This window comes from Leuciscus leuciscus (assembly GCF_965113295.1).
Source record: "Leuciscus leuciscus genome assembly, chromosome: 16".
Lineage (NCBI taxonomy): Eukaryota > Metazoa > Chordata > Actinopteri > Cypriniformes > Leuciscidae > Leuciscus > Leuciscus leuciscus.
Window position 1 is genome coordinate 29,849,612 of NC_138740.1, and position 23,685 is coordinate 29,873,296.

Here is a 23,685-nt window from a genome sequence, read left to right on the forward strand (position 1 = left end):
GTACATGTTTACCCCTCAGGCAACATTTACAGCCATGTCATTTAAGATTAGATCTTGCCACATGGAAGTTCCACAGTGCAACGATGTTGCTAAAAATCCCACCTGACTGGAAATAAGGTCCTCACACACAGACAGCGCCATCTGAATCGCATTGGCTTTGTGAGTGACAGAGATTGCGGTCAATTTGAATTTATCCCTTCCGTACACCTGGTTCGCCTGGGTGACCGCATCCTTGAACACCTGCTCGTATCTCTTCTGGCTCAGAACGGCCCCGATGTTCACAATCTTGGGCTCGCAGCCGCCCCGCACGCAGGAGCAGGAGAACAACGCAGCCAGCAGTAGCAGACGCATCGTGTGGAGGGCCAGAAGAGCGCACGGAGAGCCCCAGTATCCTCCCCTGTTATCGCTGCCGGAGGCTCGTGTGGGGGCTATTCGGTTGAGGAGATTGAAAGCAATGTCCAGTGTGGCAATTTTTAGAATCCCAGTTGCGAAATGCACACACACTGCGGCGATGTGTTCATGGTGCCCAATTCATTTAGGCAATGGCATCTGAGAGACCGGCATTCACTGCAGCCTTTTTCTTGATTCCCCCTTGAAGTCAGGCTGCAGACAGGCAGAGCAAGAAAGTCACATACTACATGAAGCCTGGCAGCAGAATTCAGTGATGCGTGTCGTATCGTCCTTCTCTTCTCTTTGCGCGTCGGCTGCTGTTGTTCTGCAGCGGAGCTGTCCTTGGTGCTGACAGCTGTGCGCGCACTTTTACGCGCGCCCCCGCACCTCGCGTTGGCGTTGTACTCAAATTAAAACGCTTCGATGTCACAAACAGCCCATGCGTGAAATTAAAAAAGAGGGAGAATTGTTCCTCCATTTGGAGTAAATGCGAACTGTGTGTTTTCATAACAGCGTAAACGGGTTTAAAAAAACACATGGTTTTGACAGTCTCGCGTCGACCATTTATCAATATATTCTGGTGTTTCTAACCCACCGATAGCATTTCTGACCATTTACTTTACAATGAAATGGATCTAATAAGAGTTACTGCTGTATCTTACAAATAGTTGTCAACTGTTGATTTAATGTGAACGCTGAAACATTATGTTTTTTGCCCCTCTGAAAGATCAAATGAAGCATCTCACTGATACAGATATAATATTTGGTACATCCAATAAAGGATCTATTATTATTGTAAATTGCTCTTATATAAATCATGGTCACACATATGTGAAAAACCAGAGGTCCACTGGTTTATTCACATTTGGAGATTTCAAATGACATTGAATTAAACTAATTTAAAAAGTATAAATCTGCTCTTGGATTACTGGATTATATAATGTGACTTTATTGTTTGCTACTTTAAATTGGGTGCAATTGAGCAACTGTTATAACTGTGACCATGAATGATTTTTGTTTTAGTGGGCTATCCAAGAAGTAAAATACATGTGCTCACTTAGAAATTTTTCCTTATATTCACTGTTTAAGACAAAAAAGTATATATTTAGAAGAGAGGCCCAGCTATAAAAATGAAAGTTCTTCAAGGCTCAGCAAAGAAACCTCTCAGCAAGAATGCATTTTTACTGTATTATGAGTATCTTTAAAGCACCCACACATAGATGATTGTATAAAGGCTCTCCTTGACTTTTTGGCTCCTATATTTTTAGATTCTACCATAGACTCCCACCCAAAAAAGACTGATTTAAGATGGCTAAATGTTACCACCAATGCTCGGAGATGTATTTTAGATCTGATGATCAATTATGTAAGCACGGCATCTATATTTCAACATTTTCAATCATGAAATCACTCGCTCAGTCTCTCAAACCTAGACTTTAAAAGTAATTACATAAAGGAGCAGGTCTGAGAGGACTTCCAGCTTCCCTGAGCATCCCGGGCTTCAAGTGCTGTCTGTTTTCAAAGGGCATCGTTGCAAAACTTTATTTTTGCTTTATTTTCAGAGATGCATGTTTTAATGCATGTCAAACCTCCAGACCAAAAAAGTGTAATGCTTGCTTGAGGGAAAAAGGGTAGCCCTCTCTATGCAGGTGCATGTGCTGAGCAGCATTATGCACTGGTAGGCTCATAAGGACAAAAGGGGAAAAAACGGTTACCAAGGAAACAAGCCTCTCTCCTGAAGTGTGAAGTTTCAAAGTATTCACATGTAGGCCTGCATTTTGTACGCGCTGGCAACGCAGGGTGTTAATGAGATGAAATGACAGTAGCGCGCAATAAGCATGCATTACGAATCATTGAAACACCTACAATAATGTCGACTTATTAATATACAGATTTTCTTGTACACGCATTTGTTTTGTGATTTTTGTCATGCTCCACTCATTGTGATTTGATTTAATTTCCCCGTGTTAGAGAACCTGCAATCGAAACCTTATTAATATTTGATTATCCGTGGGAACTAATCCAGCTTCATGTGAATGTCACAGTCTGATATGAAGAGGGGATTCGTAAATTAGGTCACAATTGATCTAGTTATTCCGCCGACTTTAAATAATGAATCACGCGCCTCAGGGGGCGTGGGGGGCTGCAGTTTTTTTCTTTTTTTTTTTACTATGCATTTGTATTATAAAGTCTCATTTTAGTCTGTAGCAGAGAACAATCTTTAGAAATCTAAAAATATATATATTTTTTGGTTTCCATTTATGTTTTTAAAATGGATTAAGAGTGAGTTTGCCGTGAACGCGCTTGTATTGGCGCGTGCTATACCTCTCTGTCTGAGGTGTTGGAATACTTGGATGTCTCCCGCTTGCTGGGAGTCACACAAAAGGCTGACCAAGCGACAAGGTTCTCGCTGGCCTCGGTCGTGTTCTGCTCCCTCCCTCCTCCCCCCACTCCCACATCTCTGCACATCAATACAGCTGGGCCAGCCTGCACTGCAGCCGTTATATAATGACGCGCTCCTGCTACACACACATAGAGACGGACCATTTACCAAAGAATAGTCAAGACTAATTAGAAGATGACACAATTCTAATGTGTGTGCGCGTGCGTGTGCGCGCGCGCGTGTGTGTGTGTGTGGGGTGGGGTGTGGGGTGGAGGGTGGGGGGTTGATGGTAAAATGGTTGATGTATAACCTGGGGTCACAACAGGTCCTGTAGGAAAAAAAACATTATGTCAAATGATATCCTGAGCATTTAAATAAATGGAACATCTGTGTTTCAGTAAATTGTATATAGTTCTTTAAATAAACACATTTGTATTTTGACAAAAATATATAGAAATAAATTTGTGCAATGTCAGTAGCAGACCACAGCTAATTGTCTTCTCAAATTCGTGAGCATAATATTATGTTTACTATGTTTTTTCCATCAAAATGTGCATAAAGTATTTGCTAATGCGGCTCTTAAACACGGGGGCGATGACATGCATCATAATGCATAATGTATGAACACAAATTAAGTGTTGGATAAAATTATTGTTTATCGGCTTAATAATGACAGTATTGCATTTTTTTAAGTATATTGCTTCAAAAACCCAGAATTATTTATCATATCGCCTGCGTGTGTGTTTTCAGGCTGGTAATGGGTTAAGAAGAAACCATTCGCTGCTGTTCTGGTGTGTCCTAGATGCCAGCTGAGGACCTACATGATGTGTTTCTCATGTATGTGGTATGTAAATCTATTATTGATGACTGACCCTTTCATCTCTGTCCTTCTATCGCCATAAATAGTGACTTGGTCTCCAGTAGTACTGCAAATTGTATGTGCAGCCTAAATGCAAAAATGTCTCCCATAAATATTCTACAGACTGTGTGCAGATGGAAAACAGTAAAAATGTCTTGCTCAGACGATCACCTCTGCCTACAACCTGTAAATCTTACGTTTTTCAGGAAAGATTGGGTAAAATAATAAAAAACAAGACGACGAACATCGTGGGGTAAAGTATGCACACAGAAGTACTGTGGCATTGCACCAACCTCAGAGGGTTGCTATGGTTATAAATGATGTCCAATCTCTTCCTCAGAAAACTAGGACGCAGACCAAGAGAACTTTCAACCAGCCAAATGTTACACCAAAAATATGCTATTTAAAACCAGAAAGAGGACTGTCTGTTCTTAAACCGAGGCACAATATAGCTGCTCTATTTTTGACTGTTTTAATCCATATCAAAAGACATCTGTGAGGATCTAGACAATGATATATGTGGCTCCGTCAGTGAATTTGAGACGTTTTATTATTTTTAAACCATATGCAAGCGCGTCCTAATTATTGATAAAAGGGAACAGAGAAGACTTTAAAGTGTTTCAAGGTTGTGCAGAGTGATGTATGATTGTCTATTGATTTGTCAAATGTCAAAAATGTCAAAATTTTATGTATTATTTAGGCTATATAAAATATAGTTTATTAGAATGATTTGATTTGAAGGATAATGTGACTGAAATGATGTTGAAAATTCAGCTTTGCATCACAGGAATAAATTACATTTTAAACTATACTGAAATAGAAAACAGATTTATTTATTGATTGATCATATTTAGGGTAGCCCTGAGTATCAAAACTTGTGCTTATTTTAAAATGATATTATATTATATTATATGTGCTTTAATAATATAATTTAATATAGACTGATATTGAATGAGAGAGCAAAGTCATATCCAGGGTACAGAACACCTTAGCAACCGCATAGCAACACCCTGGCAACCACCCAGAACACCCTAGCATTTTTTGCATGGGCAAGCACCGCTCACATTTATTTCACTTTTTTTTTTAAGTGGCATCTGTTGTCAAGTTCAATAAATTAGTTCACAGTTGGAGTTCTCGGCCTGAGGCTAGTTTGCAAAAGCAAACAACAGGGCTATCGCAAGAATAGCAAGGAAAACAAGAATGAGGCAGCTGTGTTAAATTGCATTATCCAGCATTCTTGAATCTCATTCGTCAATTTGCACAAGCCTCCAAGGGAGTCCAAAACAAGCGCACTGTCTCAGATGAGAATTATGAAGTTTTCTCTATAGGTCTCCCAGAGTAAAAGAGGAGTTTTCTGGCATCATAGGAGGCATTTAACACGGCTAGAGTCTGCAGCACTTTTGGCACTCTTTATGGTCACAGTTCAGGAATTCCACGCGATGCTCGCCCGCGGAGCTGTACGATTCATTGCAAATTGGGCAATCGGTGGATTTGGAGCTCAGGCTGGCCATACTGTCCACACATGGTGGTCTCGAGCTATCAGATTCCTGGCTTATTCTTCTATATGTCATGCTGATCGTTCCATCTGTCGGAATTGGTTCTGGCTCGGTGCACGGAATTCCCTGTGGAATCTGTTCATTGAAATGTTCAATAAAAGAAGATGAAATCTGATCAAATCATACCACCGTTGCATCTGTGTTCAACATCACTGGACATAAACTCTTTTGCTTTATCGTGAAGGTTATTTAGAGGTAACAGAATAGTTTTGTCATTCTTTCAGAATCCCCATTAGGACCATCTGCCAGTGCTTGGACATGAGCCATTACAGAAGGTGATATAAAATCAGATGTCAGGTGAGTTACCTCCAGCTTCTTTATTGCCAGATCAGCAGTCCCAAGGTCGGAGTCTCAGTACGTCAGCGCTTTAAAAAACTTGTCCTACTTTCAAAGTGCATGTGATTCAAAGCAACATCCCAGACACTGCCTGAAGTTAAAAACCTCTTGCGTTGTGCAATGCACCTGGAATATCCTCATGTAGTCTATAAAGAAACAAAGAAAGTGGCATTCTATTACCACTGGTCTTTTTAATGTGAAACCTCTCTGAGCTATGCAGTCCAGTTCAAATGAATATATATGAAATAGATCTGAGAACCAAACTATGTAGTATTGTACAGTGTATTTTAAAAATCTATGAATATTACATCTCAGGCTAATGCAATTATGCAAATAATGTGCATAATCAGTTTTCCAGAAACACATATCATGTCTAATTGACATTTTACTGGCCTAAATGCTGTATCTGTTTGCAATGGCTCCTCCATTGTAAAGAGAAACCAAATTGTCAGTTTCAATTTCGGACACGGTTGTAATACAATATGCAATTTACTAATTTGCATTCAAGAACATCATTGCATATGCATTATCTCAAATGGTCAGGCTAATACAAACTAAAAGGCATTGACAATGCAAACAAAATAAGGTAGTAAATAAATAAAAAATCTGTAATTCATAACACACACACACACACCGATGAGCTAAAACATTATGACCACCTAACATGCTGTCGGCCCTTCCGCCTGCTGCCAAAACAATGCCGACCTGCCGAGGCATGGACTCTACAAGACCTTGAAGGTGTCCTGTGGTTTCTGGCACCAAGACTTTAGCAGCAGATCCTTCAAGTCCTGTAGGATGCGAGGGGAAGCCGCCGTATAATATATATTATTATATAATATATTTTAACCAGAATTTTCAGCAGCCATTACTCCAGTCATCACTGCCACATTATCCTTCAGAAATAAGTCTAATAATCTTATTTTTATATATATTGTGTATATACAGTATATCTGACATTTGATGGCAATAACGGAGTAAATAAAGTGCTAATTTGTTTTTAATGTTCCTTAGAACCAAACAATGGTGATTTCATAAAAAACAAAAACTAAATATGTGTCTAAAAGAATCATTATTCAATCATAGAACATCTCATTCAGAGTCCCTAGAGGCTGTCACTGCAGGGTCTGTCATAATTTTCCAGAATTTCACAGAAAGGCTCAGCAAACGATCAGTCTGTACAGCCATGCATGCTCTTTAAACACAGACCCACAAGACACTGCAGGCACGACAGGAGATGAGCTGTTCAGAAGGCTTAATTGACCAGGCCGAAACATCTGCATACCAGCATATGTTTAGGGCAGTAACCCAGAATGATGATCACTCCATCTAGATGACAATCAGGATGTATTAACAGGGCAAGACCATATGGTGCATGTCATAGAAACATCCTGTCTGTCACCATGGTCAAACATATTCATTAATGCCACTTAGCATTATGAGACAGACAGTGGATGGAATCAGATGAACTGCACTGGAACTGCACTGCTGCTATGTCCCTTTTGAGTGGATAACCATTATTGATGGTAATTGATAGCAACATGTCTGGTAATTGCACTACCTACTTGGCAGCTATTTGGTGGACACTAATTTCCACAGTGTGTTTTGGTCTATTGGATAATGGCAGGCGCCTTTAGTAACAAGCTTGGAGAATAAACAACTAATTATGGTGAAACCTGAAACCTGAAGAAGGGCTTTTAGCCAAGACCTGTCACAGTAAACAAATCAAAGCTCAATAAAATATTAAGCTTTTGTTGAATATCATCTATCTATCTATCTATCTATCTATCTGAATGATATATGATATAGATCGCATAATGGTAAGCTCATTCAATAAAAACCTTTCTATTTTTATGTTATTCTAAAATTAAAATTATAAAAAAATTATATGTATATAATTATTGTATAAATATATATATATATACACACGATTATATTTATATTATAATTACACTGTAAAAAAAAAAATACATCCCCAAGTCAAAAATTTCAAGTGACCAACATCAACATTTTTCAATTAGTCTGACATATTATTTCTCATTGAGCCAATGTTAACAGACTATTGCAACAATAATTTCACTTGGGCCAATTGAAAAATGTAGATGTTATCGGTCACTTGAAATTTTTGATTTGGGAGGGTTAGAATTTTTTTACAGTGTATATATTTATTTCCTACAGAATGATTCCTTAGAATAAGGCCCGTTCATGAGAATGATAACTATAAAGATAACTGTAATGATAACTACATTAGCATATACACTAGTGGACAATTTTGATGTTTATTCCAAGTGTGTGCTGCAGTTATGGGACGAGTTATGTGCCAAAGTTGAATACGAAACAGTTGTATCTACGTATCTGGGGGCAGAACAACACTCATGCATTATTCAAGGTACATCTAAGAGAACTTCTGGGAACTTCCTTTTGCATCCATGTTCACAGTGTGCACAGGTTTGTGTACAAGACCTGGTGCATCTGCAAAGACAAAGGCAATTCTGGGCTATCCAGTCCCAAGACTGCAGTAGATGTAGTGTGTAATTCTGCAATCAGGAAGTTCAGGAACACAGTAGATAGAAATACACAACTATTTACTGACAGATGATTGTCTGAGGCACTTCAACAAGGAGGAAAGGTCCTTTCGATGGAAAACAAGTTACCTATTTTTACACAACACACTTGAACAGACATATTTATAAGCTCATACTTTTAAGATATGGAATACAAAAATAAAAGTATAATATCCAGACTTGTAAAATCCAGACTTGTAATATCCAAACGCACGTGCACTTTTATTATGCATTTACTTTATTATTGTCTTTGCACGTTGTTTGTTTAAACAATGTTTTGTTAAAAAGAACTGCAAAAGAAATGCATAATTATAATTTTTGCATAATGATTTTTATTTTATATTTTAAATATCAACAAAATGTCAGCTTCGGTTAAAAAAATATTGGTATTATTGGCATTTTAGCAACCCATTTGGGTTGAAGCACAGTTCATGTTCAGAAGTCCAGAGTGTCGTGCTGGTAACGCAGTTGAGGGCTGTTCTCGCTGTAGAACTGACTGAACCAGCGTCTGTGTTTCTGAATAGCTGAGTCTTCTTTCACAAGTATAGGTTTGGACATGTACGTCTTGTTGTTCCAGATCATCACATCTCGTTCGAACTGTAACAGCAAAACCATGAGTTGAGACATCTCATACGCATCGTTTGCTAGGTATATTGTAACTATACAAAACAACGTATTTATTTTATATTATATATATATATATATACACTGCCCGGCCAAAAAAAAAAGAAGAAAAAAAAGTCATGAAATAAAATTTTTGGTCAAGATCTTGTATTGACAATGCAAGAGTCCAGCACTCTGTAAAGTCTCCTCCAGCACATCCCAAAGACTTACAATGAATTTAAGGTCTGGACTCAGAGGTGCCAATTCATATGTGAAAATGATTCTTCACGTTTTTTCCCAACCATTATTTCACAATCTGAGCCTGATAAATCTTGACATTGTCATCCTGGAATATGGCCATGATATCTCTTCCTACATGCATGTTTAAGAAATGAAAAGCTACACACTCCATCAATTAAGGTTAGAAGAACTGTTGCCAAACATAATAGATGCTAGAAACATAATAATCACTTCAATAATGATCCAATCATAGACTCTTTAGCATTTGCCTAATCCAAATAGCAACTTTTTTGGGGGGGCCGGGCAGTGTATATATATATATGTGTGTGTGTATAAAGTCAAAAATCAAATACCATCAGCATTTATTTGAAATAAAACATATATTTTCACAAACATATTAGACAGCACAACTGTTTTCAACATTTATAATAATAAGAAATGTTTCTTGAGCACCAAATCAGCATATTAGGATGATTTCTAAAGGATCATGTGACACTGAAGACTGGAGTAATGATGCTGAAAACTTTATCATAGGAATAAATTATATTTCAAAATACATTAGAATAGAAAAGTTACATTAAATTGTAATAATATTTCATAATATTACTGTTTTTACTCAACAGTATAACAAATATATGCAGCCTTGGTGAGCAGAAGAGTAAAAAAAATCTATATATATAAAAAAAACACCAAACTTTTGAGCGGCAGTAAATGAATGAGAAACTTTTCATGTAACAACATGTAACAATGTTGTCAATTAATGTAGAATACCAAATTTAAAATCTGTTTTGCTGACACTTCATGTCTGCGTTACCTGGATGCACTCTGCCCGAAGAATGAACTTGGGTACCAGGGGAGGGATGCTGTTCTGGTAGAAGATAGTGTGTGAAACACACTGCAGTAACGGCTCGACTGGGGTAACGCAGTGCATGATCACACCCCGACCCAAGAAACTGTGTTCAAAGAGCAGGAAAACCACACCTGGACCCACCTGCAAACATCAAATATATCATTCATATCACCAGGGAGTAAAATGACGAATCTATGCTGCACTCAGCTACGTAAGACCAGATCAAATAGATTAATTCTCATAAATCATAACAAAATCTTCCCTAATACAGATAGATTTTGCTTCTCACGCCTATAGCCCTTTCCACCCTCAAGGATTCAGAGTCTTTTTAACTTCAACCCTCAAGTGAAGATCCAAGAACAGCCTTGAATTACAACTGTTTTCACACATGCCATCAGGATTATTCGCCGTCACTATGGCGACAAGACCTTTCCTTTTCAGACAACGCAAAAAGAAAAATGTTGCACAACTGACCATGAAGGAAAATTAAGGCATTGAGACTTGGACTGCTACATAGACACGAAAACAAACAAAAATATTTGATTACACTTTACTATTAGCTTCTATACTTTAACATTAGTCCATGCACCAAATTTGCAATAACAATATATCTAGAGCATTAATTAACTTTGGTTAATGTTAAGTTAATTTACATTACCATTATCTAATGTAATACGAACAAACATACAGTATATTAACAATGAAAAATAATATATTAATAACTTAAATAAAATAATAAATATAATAAAATAAGTAATAAATAAATAAATACATCTGTTTACTAAATATCTAACCTTAGATAATGTACAAAAATTAATTAGTAATAAGTAAGTGTAACAGTTTTTGTGAATTCAATTTTAAAAAACATTTGTGAAATGTCAGAATAGCTTAGTATGTTTTGCAGCACAGAATTATTTAACCCATAATACGTGATTCATGAAGAAAATAATCTGCATTGAGTGCACTGTACAACAAAAGCATCTCATTTGTAAATCTGACACATCCCACAGAAATGAACAGCATCGAGCACACACACACACACACACACACACACACACACACACACACACACACACACACACACACACACACACACACACATTTAATTTACATAAAAGCATGCTCTGTATGCTCTCGCCTAACTGCTTAAGATGCAGCGAACTACCCTCAGAACACAGAGATCAAGACACTGCTGTTGTGTTCAAGATCATCCATGACTTTCTCTCCATTCTTCTAATCAGTCAGTCTCCATGCGTTTCTCTCAGTCTGCACAGCTCACACACGCCCTCTAGATGACAATTCAGTCATTACCTGTCTGGCCTTGACGTCCAAATCAAGAAGAGGCCAGTGGCGACCGAACACAGTGAGAGCGTGTTTCACCAACATCTGCGAGCAGTGCTCGTTCGGCTCGGGCTCGGCTTTCCACTCCACCTGGAAAATACACAAATCAAGTCATAAAGGTTTGGAAAAACATGAGGGCGAGTAAATAATGTTCACCCAAAAATGGTGTTTACTCGCCCTCAAGATGTTCCAAACCTGTATGAGTTTCTTTCTTCTGCTGAACACAAAAGAAGATATTTTGAAGAATATGGGTAACCAGACAGTTGACGGTAGCCATATTTTTTTTCCCCATACTATGGAAGTCAATACAATAGCTAGTTACCGACATTCTTCAAAACATCTTCTTTTGTGTTCAACAGAAAAAAGAAACTCATACAGGTTTGGAACAACTTGAGGGTGAGTAAATAATGACAGAATTTTAATTTATGGGTGAACTATCCCTTTAAGATTAAATGGAAAACAGGATTAAATTAGAAATGGCTTTTTAAATAAAAATGGTCCAGTCCACTCAGACATTTATTTCACATGCAAAGCCAATCTTAACATAATTAACATATTTTGTCTTAAAGGTACAGTGACAAAACTGTTTATTAAATTTGGACAGTTATTGATAAAAGACGTCTTGAACAGTTTTATACATAGGATTATATAAATAAAATGCAAAAAAGTGTCGTTATAAGGCTCCTTTAACCAAGTAGCAAACTCAACACACATAGACACAAGGAAGTGTTTTGTTTTTTTTTACAGAAGAGTGGAGCTTACAAGATATTCTATATTTTTATGGTTTTACGATAGTGTTATCCATTTTAACTCAACCACGTACCCTAGTTTTCCGTTGCATAATGAGATAAAAACTTTTGACCAGGGTTTTTATCATAAACTAAACAAAAACTAAAACCATAAAAAAATAATTACTTGAAACAAGTTGCCAAAGCAACATTTCTCATTTTCATTTAGCTTAACTTGAAATACTAAAATACCTAAAACTAAATAAAATAAAACTTAATTAAATAAAACTGTATTAAAAAACAATTAGAAGATCTAATTAGAAACATTAACAAAATTGATAATAGTATTTCAGTTATGCTAAAATAACACTGCTATTGACAATGTCTATGTGAGGAATCAAACCTTCCAGTCATGCCGTATAAACTCCCAGGTCTTGCTGTTAGTATAGCGCAGATCAACTCCACTCACGATACCTGGAGTGTGCAAATGAGCCAAGTGTGCGATGTCCGCAGCGTTCTCTGGAATCTCCTGAGAAAAGACAGAACCAAAAGTGACTGTTAGATACAAACACTATATTTACATACGAGATGGATTACTTATGCTGTCTCACCTCAATGTGTGCATTAATGAAGTGTTCGGTACGACCGCGGTACACCCATTCCCCGCGGGTGATCTCGCTCTGTTCTGGCACCCTCCAGCTGGGCTCGAGCCCGTCACAGTGAAACCACACCAGAACCAGCCCGTTGATCTCACGGCTGGGCCAACACCGCACCTTCGCAAACTCGGGCACTAAAAACAATCCAAACAAATGTCAAATACACTACTAATTTTTAGGCTCAGTATGATTTTTTATTTATTTTTTTAAAGAAATTTATACTTTTATTGAGCAAGGATGCATTTCTGTCATGACAACTCCCATTTTTGGTGTGTTTGGCATGGTAATTGATATGACATTGTTGATATTGGTCTTGGTGGAATAGTTCTGCTTTGCTGCTGCTGTTGGTGATTTCTAGTTCTACTGCCAATACATACACAACACGCTGCTGTGAGCAAGTAAAACATGCTGCTGCTGTACAATATAGCATACATGAATTAACCGTAGCAGATCTATACAGGGGGAGCTGGGGAAGGTGGAGGGTTTCTGAATGAAACCCTCTAGATCTGAAATGCTGAACTAGTATTTTAAGGTTGAGCAGCAAGCTTATTGGCTACTGATACAGCAGGAACCAATCAGCTGTGCCCTATAGACCCCTTTTCAGTTAGTAAACATGGTGACATTTTTTTGTGGGCGGAGCTTAGGTGGAGGCTGAACGATTCCTCTGGCCAATGCTAGTTAGCAAGTTTTGTTAGCTTGTTTTTTAACAATGACTGGAGAAAATCCGATTTTATCTTAATGGGTAAGGTCACTCACTGTCCAGGACGGCGACTGTTATTTGCAAAAGTTTACTTTAACGGACGGAACCAGATTGGCTGACCCGTACACGCTCCCTCAGTGGATGGACGATCTGACAGGATTACCTCCGGTTGAGTGGCCTGACTTCTACACCTACCTGATAGAGAAACCGAGCATTAAGAGAAACTGAGGGCATATCAATCTTTAGATGCCTATAACTATTTGCTGAATGGTCACGTACATGACTTGTGTGGTACGATCCGAAGTTCTGCCTAGCCAGCGCCAAGGCCAAAAGACGACCATGTAAAGAGTGATATTACAGTGCAATTTTAATGATGTGATTATTTTCTAGAAATAAAACTTCCCGATACAGCAAATAATTTTTTTTTTTTACTTTATGTATTTGATTATACCAGGTTCTTCAAAAAGTCTAGTCACAATCAATCCACAACAATGTATACAATCATAGATGATTCACAAATAATCACAATACTTTAGAAAACATTGTGCAACAAAATTTCAAATTGGAGTCATTCTGTACTCCGTCGATTCTGGCACCCAACAACACAAGATGACATTTTAAGCTCCTTATTTATCCCGAATCTGTGCTGGTTTGTATTGGCTGCCTCCAGTTTTCCCATTGTTTTGCCTCCAGCTAACGCTGTGACGTAATTGTGACGTCGGCGCAAAAAGGGTCTATAGAGAATGACGTGATTGCAGACAGATTGAGTTAAGACCCCCTGAGGCGAAACGTTTTTTTAAATGTTGTTTATATGTCTATGTGGAGTTTTTAATATGCTTTAAGACAAACCATGTGCAAATTCATCAGTCAACACCATTGAGTATTTTCTCCTTAAAACTGCAGTGAAGTAAAGACAGTCTCAAAAACACATTTTGAAATCGCCTGTGCTTCTTGCGTCACAAACTACCTTGTAACCAATTGCGTATATGCTGGCGGGCTTTGGCATATCATTAACTGCTGTGTCAAGCAGGGGAGTCTTGAGAGAAGCCAGGTTATCCCGGTATATTTTTCTGTTGATATGAAAAACCAGGTACATTTAGCTATATAGCGGGTGAATTATGTATTTGATATGTTATGATGAACTATATGCCTTTCTCCACTGACTTTCTATGATGTTCAAAGCGTTTCTAAGGATGCTGATTTTCAGAAGGCAGCTGTCTGACTCTAAGAGAGCGAACGGGAACATGGTTTGTGTAACATTGGCAACACATTATTAGCTGTTTGATAACATAGTCGAGCCAAAGGCTAATCATATTAATTAACGTTATGTGTCTGGCATTGTAGACAGCGATACATAAAACGCATTATGATACATCGACTTGTAGACAAGCTTATATAATGCACTCTTCCACTTACATATATGGCTAAATTAAACCAGTATTTCCACTTGCCACTGTGCAGTGTTTACAAAGTGGATCAGGAAGTCTGAGTGAGTGGAGGCGGGGATTATCTGCATAATCAAGAACCCGAGTATACTAAATAAAGCAAGGGTGTAGAGTTCCATTCAAGCTATTTTAAGGCATGAAGAAAAAAATTTCAATGGAAAAAAACTTTTAAATATGTAATTTTGGTGATCAAAGATGAATTTTAAGGGATACATTTATTGACTACAGGGGGACTTTAAGGACCAATCAGCCTGCGCGATTCACGACTGAACTTTGTATTAAATCGATCAAAAGTGACAGTAAAGACAATTGTAATGTTACAAAAAATTTTCATTTAAAATAAAAGCTTTTGAACTCTCTATTCATCAAAGAGTCTTGAAAAAAAAAGTATTTCAGTTTCAACAAAAATATTAAGCAGCACAACTGTTTTCAACAAAAATAATAACATAAAATGTTTCTTGAACAGCAAATCAGCATATTAGAATGATTTCTGAAGGATCATGTGACTCTGAAGACTGGAGTAATGATGCTGAAAATTCAGCTTTGGCATCACAGGAATAAAATACATTTTAAAATAGAGAAAATATAAAAACTTTATTTTAAATTGTAATAACATTTCTCTAAAATTCAGTTTTTACTGTATTTAAAAAAAGAAGAACTTATATGTATCATTTGCACTTATACACAAAGTTATCAACTTTGTTACAGTCATCAAATCATGAACATAAAAAAAGTCTTAATTTCTTTTCTCTTACCTTTATCTGCATATGGAATCTTGACACATTTCCCATCGACCCCACGGAACTGCCACCCGTGGAAGGGGCATTCAATGCAGCCCCCTACGACTCGCCCCCCCACAGCCAGGTTGGCACCTAAGTGGGGACAGTAAGCATCCACCACATAGGCTTTACCATCCTGCCCACGGAACACCGCCACCTGCTGTCCTGAAGAAAAATATTAATAATATTAACGCGGGTTCAAGCCCTTGCCTGATCATAACCCTTCTTCTTCCAGTGATATTCCCCTGACCATTTCTCTTTTGTAATGTGTTTTAGCAATCTATCTTTCAAAAAGTTTTTCTTCAAATCTCCCTCTAGCTCACTCTATGTCCTACACATCATGAGTGGACACACCCCCTATTGCTGATTGGCTACAAGTTTTTGTGGTGATCGGTTTGATCCACTTTCAACTGCGTCAGAAATCGCTTACTGCACTTTTAATTGGGTAACTGGCAACTGCCACAGACTGTCATTCTGAATGAATTTTCTTTTAGAAAGGGCCTGGCCTGCTTGTTTATGCCCAAAAGGCCAAAAACAGAGCGAGGAGGAGATTTGCAGTATAATAATAACTACCCAGAATAACTGACATTTCATGTCACATCAATGAGCATGTATGACACAGTGTCATACATGCTCATTGATGTGACATGAAATGTCAGTTATTGACACTGATCTGGAATTTGCCAATATGTCTCAGCCTATATCATGAGCTAAATGGAAAAGTTAATAATTAATTAAAAACAAACAGTAAAGTGTGTCAGTTAATAATTAGGCCTACTGTTTGTATGCCAAGCTGCGGTTTTTATATAACCAGGAATAGGCGTAGCAACATTCAAGACTGTAAAATCAAGGGGCCGGTTGCACCAGCTGTGAGTAAGTTAAAACTTAGCCTAGTTTTGACTTTTGAAGCCGAACTCTACATATAAACTGAATACCTGAATATCATATAAAGGAAACCTCCAATCAGGAGAAATGGTTGGAATAAAATAGCAGACTGAACTGCATCAAAAAGCTCTTTTACCTGACAGACTTTAAAGGGTTAGTTCACCCAAAAATGAAAATTCTGTCAGTAATTACTCACCCTCATGTTGTTCCTACCCCGTAAGACTTTCGTACATCTTCGGAACACAAATTAAGTTAAATTTTAAGTTAAATTTTTAATTTAGATGAAATCTGAGAGCTGTCTCACTCCTTCATAGGCTGCTAGGTAATTGATATCTGCCATCCCAGAAAAGTTAGTAAAGACATCGTTAAAATAGTCCAAGTTACTAAAGTGGCTCAACCTTAAGTTTATCAAGCGACGAGAATACTTTTTGTGCGCAAAAAATAAATAAAAATAACGACTTTATTCAACTATTCATTTTCTTCTGTGTGGGCCTCTGAGTGAGTTCACGTAGTGTAACAGCGCAGCACTTCTGGGTTGTACGTCAGAACGTAGGCTCACTATCCGATTGTTAAGTCTGACGTCACACGTCACGTTTAGCCTTTTCCGGGTCCAAGCGCTCCTCTCGTCCAGAAATAATGGTGGAACCTGTACATTTATTTACGATCACGTCCTTCTTAGTGAGGCACCCTTGGCGGTCAAAAAGGGTTTCAATTCCTTTAACACCAGAGTGGTTAGTGTAGCTCATCACTCAGGTGACATAATTAAGGGTAGAGTCCAGGCATCAATGAAAAAGAAGATTTACGAGGTTGAAGTGAGTTAGCTTCGGACACGGGACACAGAACTGCGGCATTGTAAAAACACTCAATAATAACCAAAACACTAGCGAAAGCGGTAGGTAGGTAGAGAGGACCTGGACTTTGGACCCGGAAAGAGTATTATCGGAGAGTGGTTACGTCACGACTTAACAACCGAATTGGCCTACGCTGGTCACGTGTGTGATCCTGGCCAATAGTGAGCCTACATTCTAATGTACAACCCAGAAGCTCTGCGTTCCGAAGATGAACGAAAGTCTTACGGGGTTGGAACAACATGAGGGTGAGTAATTACTGACAGAATTTGCATTTTTGGGTGAACTATCCCTTTAATTCTTCAGACATATATGATAATGCTTGCTGACTTTACACTCGCTTACATTTTAATAGAGAGAACATTATGTGAGTAGATTACTTGCAGTTCATCGACACAAACCCGTACAAACAGCGCGAGCTGTGTGCATCTGTCCCATCGGTCCCTGTTGTGCATGTCAAATAAAATCTGTCATAATCAATAAATGTCATTTCTTATGTTTTTTGTATCAGTACTTATTTATTTATCCTTATTCATTTTGTTTCAAAGACAGTTTCTGAATGTTATTTATACAGATATGTCTGTTAAAGATCACTTCATCTGGAAAGCATCTGCTGTTTACTAACATCTGATAGACGTCTTTAAGATGTCAGTTTTACATACATTCTAAATCATAACATCTTAAAGACATTTTCTAAACGTCTATTTGACATCTGACAGGAAATGTCCTATAGACGTATTGCAGATGAGCAAACACTCTAAAACATACGTCTTCCAGATGTAAACACGCACATCAAATAGACGTCTCCGTGATGTACGTGTGCTATCAGGCATGATTAAGTGTCGTATTTAATGGAAACTTATTTTTACCGTTTACCGCGAAAGAAGTTAGAATGAATGATAAACTGAAATTCACGGCATTACAACACAACTTCTGCACGTATTTGAAGGCTGCTATTGGATCTTCGAGGGTAAACGTCATATTATGCGACTACGTATTACTTTACGGAGAGCTTACGACTTACTAGCTATGTTCTGCCTTAAGAACAAATGGTGCAACGGAATAAAGTACAGCGTTAGTTACAAACCAGCTAGTAGTTACAAGCTTCTAGTGTGGTCTTTACGTTCTAATTTAAAAAAGTACTTACAAACTGCTAGTGCAACCCTACCCTGATTTGCACAGTCATTCTCACTCCTCAGGTCTACAGCGACAGTATCGGAAAACTCACTTTCTGTTATGCTGACCTGAGGGGTTTTATTTGCCTGCAATGCAGAGCCCCTGAAAACAAGCTCCTACACTCAGATGACAAAACTGCACAAAAGAAAAAGGCAGTGGAAAACAACAAACATTATGGATGGTTATAGCAAATGGTAACAATAATGTGTGTGAAAATACTCTGTATAGTCCAACACAGAAAATATTAAAAACAACAAGAAACAGCCCAAGTCAATATGACGAGGTCATAGACATTCAAATCATGTATATTATATATAGACCGAGGGCAGTGTGTTTGAGCTGAGGCAGCATATCAGTTATCTGAAATGATTCCTATGAGACATATAGCCGATAAGTATATTATATATAGAGCTAAGGCAGTGTGTTTGAGCTGAGTCTGTTATCTGATATGATTCCTATGGGACATCTAGCCAATAGGCCATTTAACTAAAGTTTTATCAAATGCACATCAATATGCTGTAGCAGTTGAGCAGCAGAAATTAAATGTTGTGCTCTTTGAGATCACTAAAGAAAACCAAATTTAGCTGTGTCACTGCTGCTTTCTAGTCTATGGGTTTGTGATAGAATGAAAGCATCAAGAAAGCATATAACCACAGATGTCTTTAACATTTGTCAAACATGGGTCATCCTGATATCATCTTCATTTTAGCATACTTTTAAAAATGATCATGGAAATAATCTACTACTTTAAAATATTATATTTAAGCACAAACTGAATGTTATGTTTTCAGACACTTAATTGCATGTTCTTTACAATTAAAATGAAAAAATTCTATTTAAATGCAATTAGTTGAGAATGCGTTTTGACCCACTTAAGTACATCTTTATATGTAATTTCATAGTTACTTCTTTGGTCTTTGGAAATATGGTTACAGCGTAGTGTCGAATGTACTAGCAAGCATTTATGGTAAACTAAAATATACTTTAATTTAATTTCATAACATATATTACCTTTAAATGTAACTACAGCTATAATTAAGTGTTAAATATAGTTAAATATAACGTGTTTTAGTATGTTAGTCAATGATTAATTTGGAATTATTGCAAGCACTTTTTAGTATACACTTAAGTGTGTTAAACAGTCAGGAAAGTGTACTCTCTTTAAGTGGACTTTTATTTCATTAATATTATATTATCAGCAAGTACAGTTTAAAAAAAATACTTTTAAGACTTGGCGTACATTACAAGTGCACAGTGCCGGCCCAAGCCTTTTGGGGGCCCTAAGCAGAATTTTATTTGGGGGCCCCCTCCCACCACGCAGAGTCACATGTGCTTGACGATTATTGACACAATGTCACGCTATAATGTTACATTATAAATTAATACAATGATGTTATGTATTAATACAAAATAAATACTTAATAAAAAAATAGATACTTAAAGTTTTAACTTTTTCTTTACTCTTTTACTAACTCTTTGAAACTTCTGAAAACAAACTGTCGCAAAACATATAAAAAAATTATTTGCAAAATATCCTCCAACGTTTTGCAACACTTTGCAGTTTGAATGATGTCTTGTATGAACATGACGGAGTATGTTTTTATGTTTCCACTGTTCGATCGCGCCCGCGCCTCACACACACACACACACACACACACACACACACACACACACACACACACACACACACACACACAACATAACATGTTCCAGCATTGTAATCTTCCACTGTGATGTTTCCAAGCACATTTTTGCGCGTGTTAAGAGGATGATTTTTTCTGTCGATATTGGAACGTAAGTGAAGTACAAAGCCTATGATAAAGAATAGTTTACCATCCAAATCCATCGCGAATGTTGAAACATTTTGATTCTAATGAGAGAGATGCGTGAGCCCAACGCCGCTAACTTTCACTTTCGCTTTAAATTATTTAGTTTTGGCTTGTTTATAGTTATTTTTTTAATTCTTCTTCTGTTCTGAATATCATTACATTTAAAGGATAAATCATTGATCAAATCAAATTTTTGTGACATGGCTTAACATTACCGTGACTTTGCGCACAAATTGTCTTATTTATGCACGCGAGGTTATGCGCATGACTCAAACACTGGCCGACACAGCAGCAGTTGTAGGCAGGTATATTGATCATGAAATCAGAATTTTCTTGTCTTGAATTATTAATCCTTTCATTCATTTATGTCACTTGTTTAAGTTAATTAATATGTAAAAAAATAATAAAAAAATAAATAAAACAAACTCGATTGGGGGCCCCTTAGTGGCGAGGGGGCCCCAAGCAGCCGCTTAGTTCGCTTATGCCTCGGGCCGGCCCTGCAAGTGCACATTTTAAAACATAATGATTTAAAATGTACTTAAAAGTTCAATTAGAGTCCCTCACAGACAGTGAGGTTCAAACGAGGATTAGTTAACCTAATTTGGTCTGAAACACAATGCAGTTTCATTTACAGTATCTTTTATCTGATTTTTGCTGGTGACAGTCCAGCTTTTATAATAGTAATCAAGAGTAGAAAAGGGCATCGCAGGTTTGACAGTCTCTAGGTTGCAAAAAGCACAACAGTGTTTCTTTGTATCCCAAAGACAAAACTACAAAGGTGTTTTGTTTGGTTTTCACTGAAAACCCAAAAGGTCTCTGCAACATGATAGGATATCCTACAGCAACTCAGCTAAGCAACAGACACTTAAACATAACAAAAAGCCAAGCTGAGTAACAAAAGACAAAGACTTTGCAATGACAGGGCTGAAGAGTTTAACTCTGGTCATGACCTGAGGTTATAGTCTGTCACAGTGATGCACAATATGATGGAGAATTAATTTATTTTCACAGACGCTTCTTCCGTAACCCTGTCTGAAGTCAATAAGAGGCAACTTTGCACTCTCATAACCCAGAACCCTGATCACCTCTCAGAAGGTTCTTAATAACTGCAGATTTTCCATCAGAAAATGATAAACAAAAAATGATATTAGCTGCATATCTAATGCTTCAACATACAGTTTACAACATCCTGCCTGTGAAATATCACCCAAATAGGTTCAACTTTTGAATGTTGATTAATTATGCCATATTTATACATTTACAATATGTATTTTAGGTTAATATTTATATGCATATATAAGGTATATTTTAGGTCCTGTGCTTGTCACCATTTCTTTAAGCTTCCCCCTTTTTAACACTTCGTTTAAATAGTCCTGCATGCCGTGTGTAAAATTATTTTTAAGTTCAAATGGTACATACTGTATAGTCTCTCAATTTATGAGATCATAAAAATTACATTTCTAATAATCATACAAGAATAGCTGTTTAAAAAGTAGTATAAGTATAAGTATATAAAAAGTATAAGCATGTCACACTGCTTCAACGGCCCATAAATTAAGTATTTATAAATCTGCAGTGCATGGAAGGTATACAGTTTATCATTATGCGTGAAATCAGATTTAATCAACATATCATCTTTTTGGAGATACTAGCACCATGTACTATGCTGAACTGCAGGGAGTGGCATAAAAATGAAATCAACCTCTCATCCACCTAGTAAAAAGACCTGACCAAAAGCTTTTTCTCTGTGCAATAGCATGACATGGGGATACTGTATGCGACAAAATAGCTGTATTATTGATCTCAAGGACCATGTCAGGAATCAGGATGCAAATGACTTCGTCTCTGTTCTTGAAGTGACCTGAAAACATATCTGGCTACAAAACAGTGAATGGAGAGCTATTTTAGCCCTAGTCCCCCAGTAGCCTACTGAAGGAGTAGCCTACTTCCATTCACATGAATGAAAATGTGTAGATTCTCATAGGATAGGGAAACACTGGCGGTCTGTAATTCATTAATAATTTTTTAACTGTTAGGCCTAATAAGTGTATAACATGTATTCCTGCATATTATGGCGAGCTATTTTGACTTGTGGTCATTCCCAGGACATGATGTTTTGATATCGACAATTCAATTTTCACGAGCTAAAAATTATCATTCATTCATCAATTCATGTCCTACAAGTTTTTTTAATGTTAAAAGGGCGCCAAAGCTATGGAAAGGTAATTACAGATAGCCTATCAAAAAATGTGTTTCTTAATAGTTAAGAAATTGCAAGTAGATCAACTTTTAAAAAGCACTCCGCAAAAACGAATTTCTGTGACGCATGCGTATTTCAACATTTACGTGTACCGTGATGTTTAATTATGTTCTTCCCCCACGTTCTGATTTAGTAACGTTTTATATCGCTTCTGTGCGACTGTTTGTGATCTCATGACAGTTTAACAGCTCCAAAAAAGAGAAATAAAACTGTGGGACATTTCCAGTGAAGTGTTTTACCTCAACTGCGATTCATTTACCATCTTTGGCGGTTGTTATACACCTACCTAGCACTGTCACACTCTTCACATCTCCCCTCTCCAGCATGTGAGAGTCTAAAACCCGGTACCAGCCGTTTGGATAAACTGGAGGTAATTCTCCAGTCTTCCGTCGCCGCCGCACCTCGTTGGCAGCCTGGGCACGAGAGCGCCCGTCCTCCGCGATGTACCCCACCTCATCCACACCGCGGAGCAGCTCCAGAGGAGCGAATAACAGTCTGTACAACCAGCCCATCGCGAGGAGGAACACGCCTGCGAAGATGCAGGCTGCCGCGCGTGTAGGGGCTCCGGCTAGTCCGGTTCTCCGCCACAGTTCTGGGTATCCACCTCCGAAGAGTGTGTCTGATGGGTCTTGGACGAGCATGACGAAAATAGCGGTGAGACCGATCGCGGCCACCGCGGCCGCCTTGAACATCAGTGATGCCCGTGAATTCTCCATGACACCTGCGATGTCACACTCTGACAGTCAATGCTCTCGATAATCCCTCCTTCCCATTTTTGTTTATATGCAGACAGAAAGCGGTAGGGTTTGTTTATGCATGCTTTTTCTAAACGTCACACACAGCATATGTCCGTATAGCGTCCTCAAGAGCCCCGTGGATACGGTGGGTGGGGGTGGGCGGTGGTTTCATTTCAACCATGCGGTTTCATGTCATCTTACATACCCCATCGTCAAATCATAGAAAAATCGGGTGGAGTTTGTACTGGTACTGAATATTATACATGTATAGCCTACTCCTTAACTGGAACAGGTTTTCTTTATGTGAAAGATAATGGAAACATTACTATTTTCTATAAGTTAAAGACTACATTTTAAAACATTGCCTAAATTCTAAATGATCCAACAAAATGGGCCTAGAGAGAGCAGTTGAGTATGTCACACATTTTTTTCTGTGATTAATCACGATGAATCGCCATTAAAAAACCTAATGTTTTTTATATATTTTATAATGTAATAATTTCACAATCTCCAAATTAATGTA

General features: G+C 37.7%; 2 protein-coding genes and 1 long non-coding RNA gene across 9 annotated transcripts in view; 1 reads left to right on the forward strand and 2 right to left on the reverse strand.

The window, feature by feature from the left end:
- Positions 1–786, reverse strand: part of grin1a (glutamate receptor, ionotropic, N-methyl D-aspartate 1a) — a 25,309-nt gene extending 24,523 nt beyond the window's left edge. For 3 of the 7 annotated variants that reach the window (XM_082140309.1, XM_082140308.1, XM_082140307.1), the window contains exon 1: positions 103–786. In XM_082140309.1, the coding sequence (XP_081996435.1) occupies positions 103–351 (249 nt within the window). In that variant the 5' untranslated portion in view covers positions 352–786. The remainder of the gene's footprint in view (positions 1–102) is intronic. The other 4 variants (XM_082140310.1, XM_082140311.1, XM_082140313.1 and 1 more) reach the window with 2 other exon arrangements.
- Positions 1–3,658, forward strand: part of LOC309477180 — a 6,272-nt gene extending 2,614 nt beyond the window's left edge. Inside the window, exon 3 of the long non-coding RNA XR_014198562.1 lies at positions 3,524–3,658. This is a non-coding gene — a long non-coding RNA (uncharacterized lncRNA). The remainder of the gene's footprint in view (positions 1–3,523) is intronic.
- A 4,736-nt stretch (positions 3,659–8,394) lies between these two features.
- On the reverse strand, positions 8,395–23,293 carry LOC309478526 (cholesterol 7-desaturase nvd). Its single transcript, XM_082142127.1, has 7 exons — positions 22,712–23,293; positions 15,404–15,592; positions 12,459–12,637; positions 12,251–12,376; positions 11,090–11,209; positions 9,743–9,919; positions 8,395–8,682 (listed from the first exon to the last, which is right to left on the reverse strand). Exons 1-7 carry the CDS (start codon positions 23,139–23,141, stop codon positions 8,521–8,523), a joined length of 1,383 nt encoding a protein of 460 aa, XP_081998253.1. The 5' UTR covers positions 23,142–23,293; the 3' UTR covers positions 8,395–8,520.
- Positions 23,294–23,685: the final 392 nt, after the last annotated feature.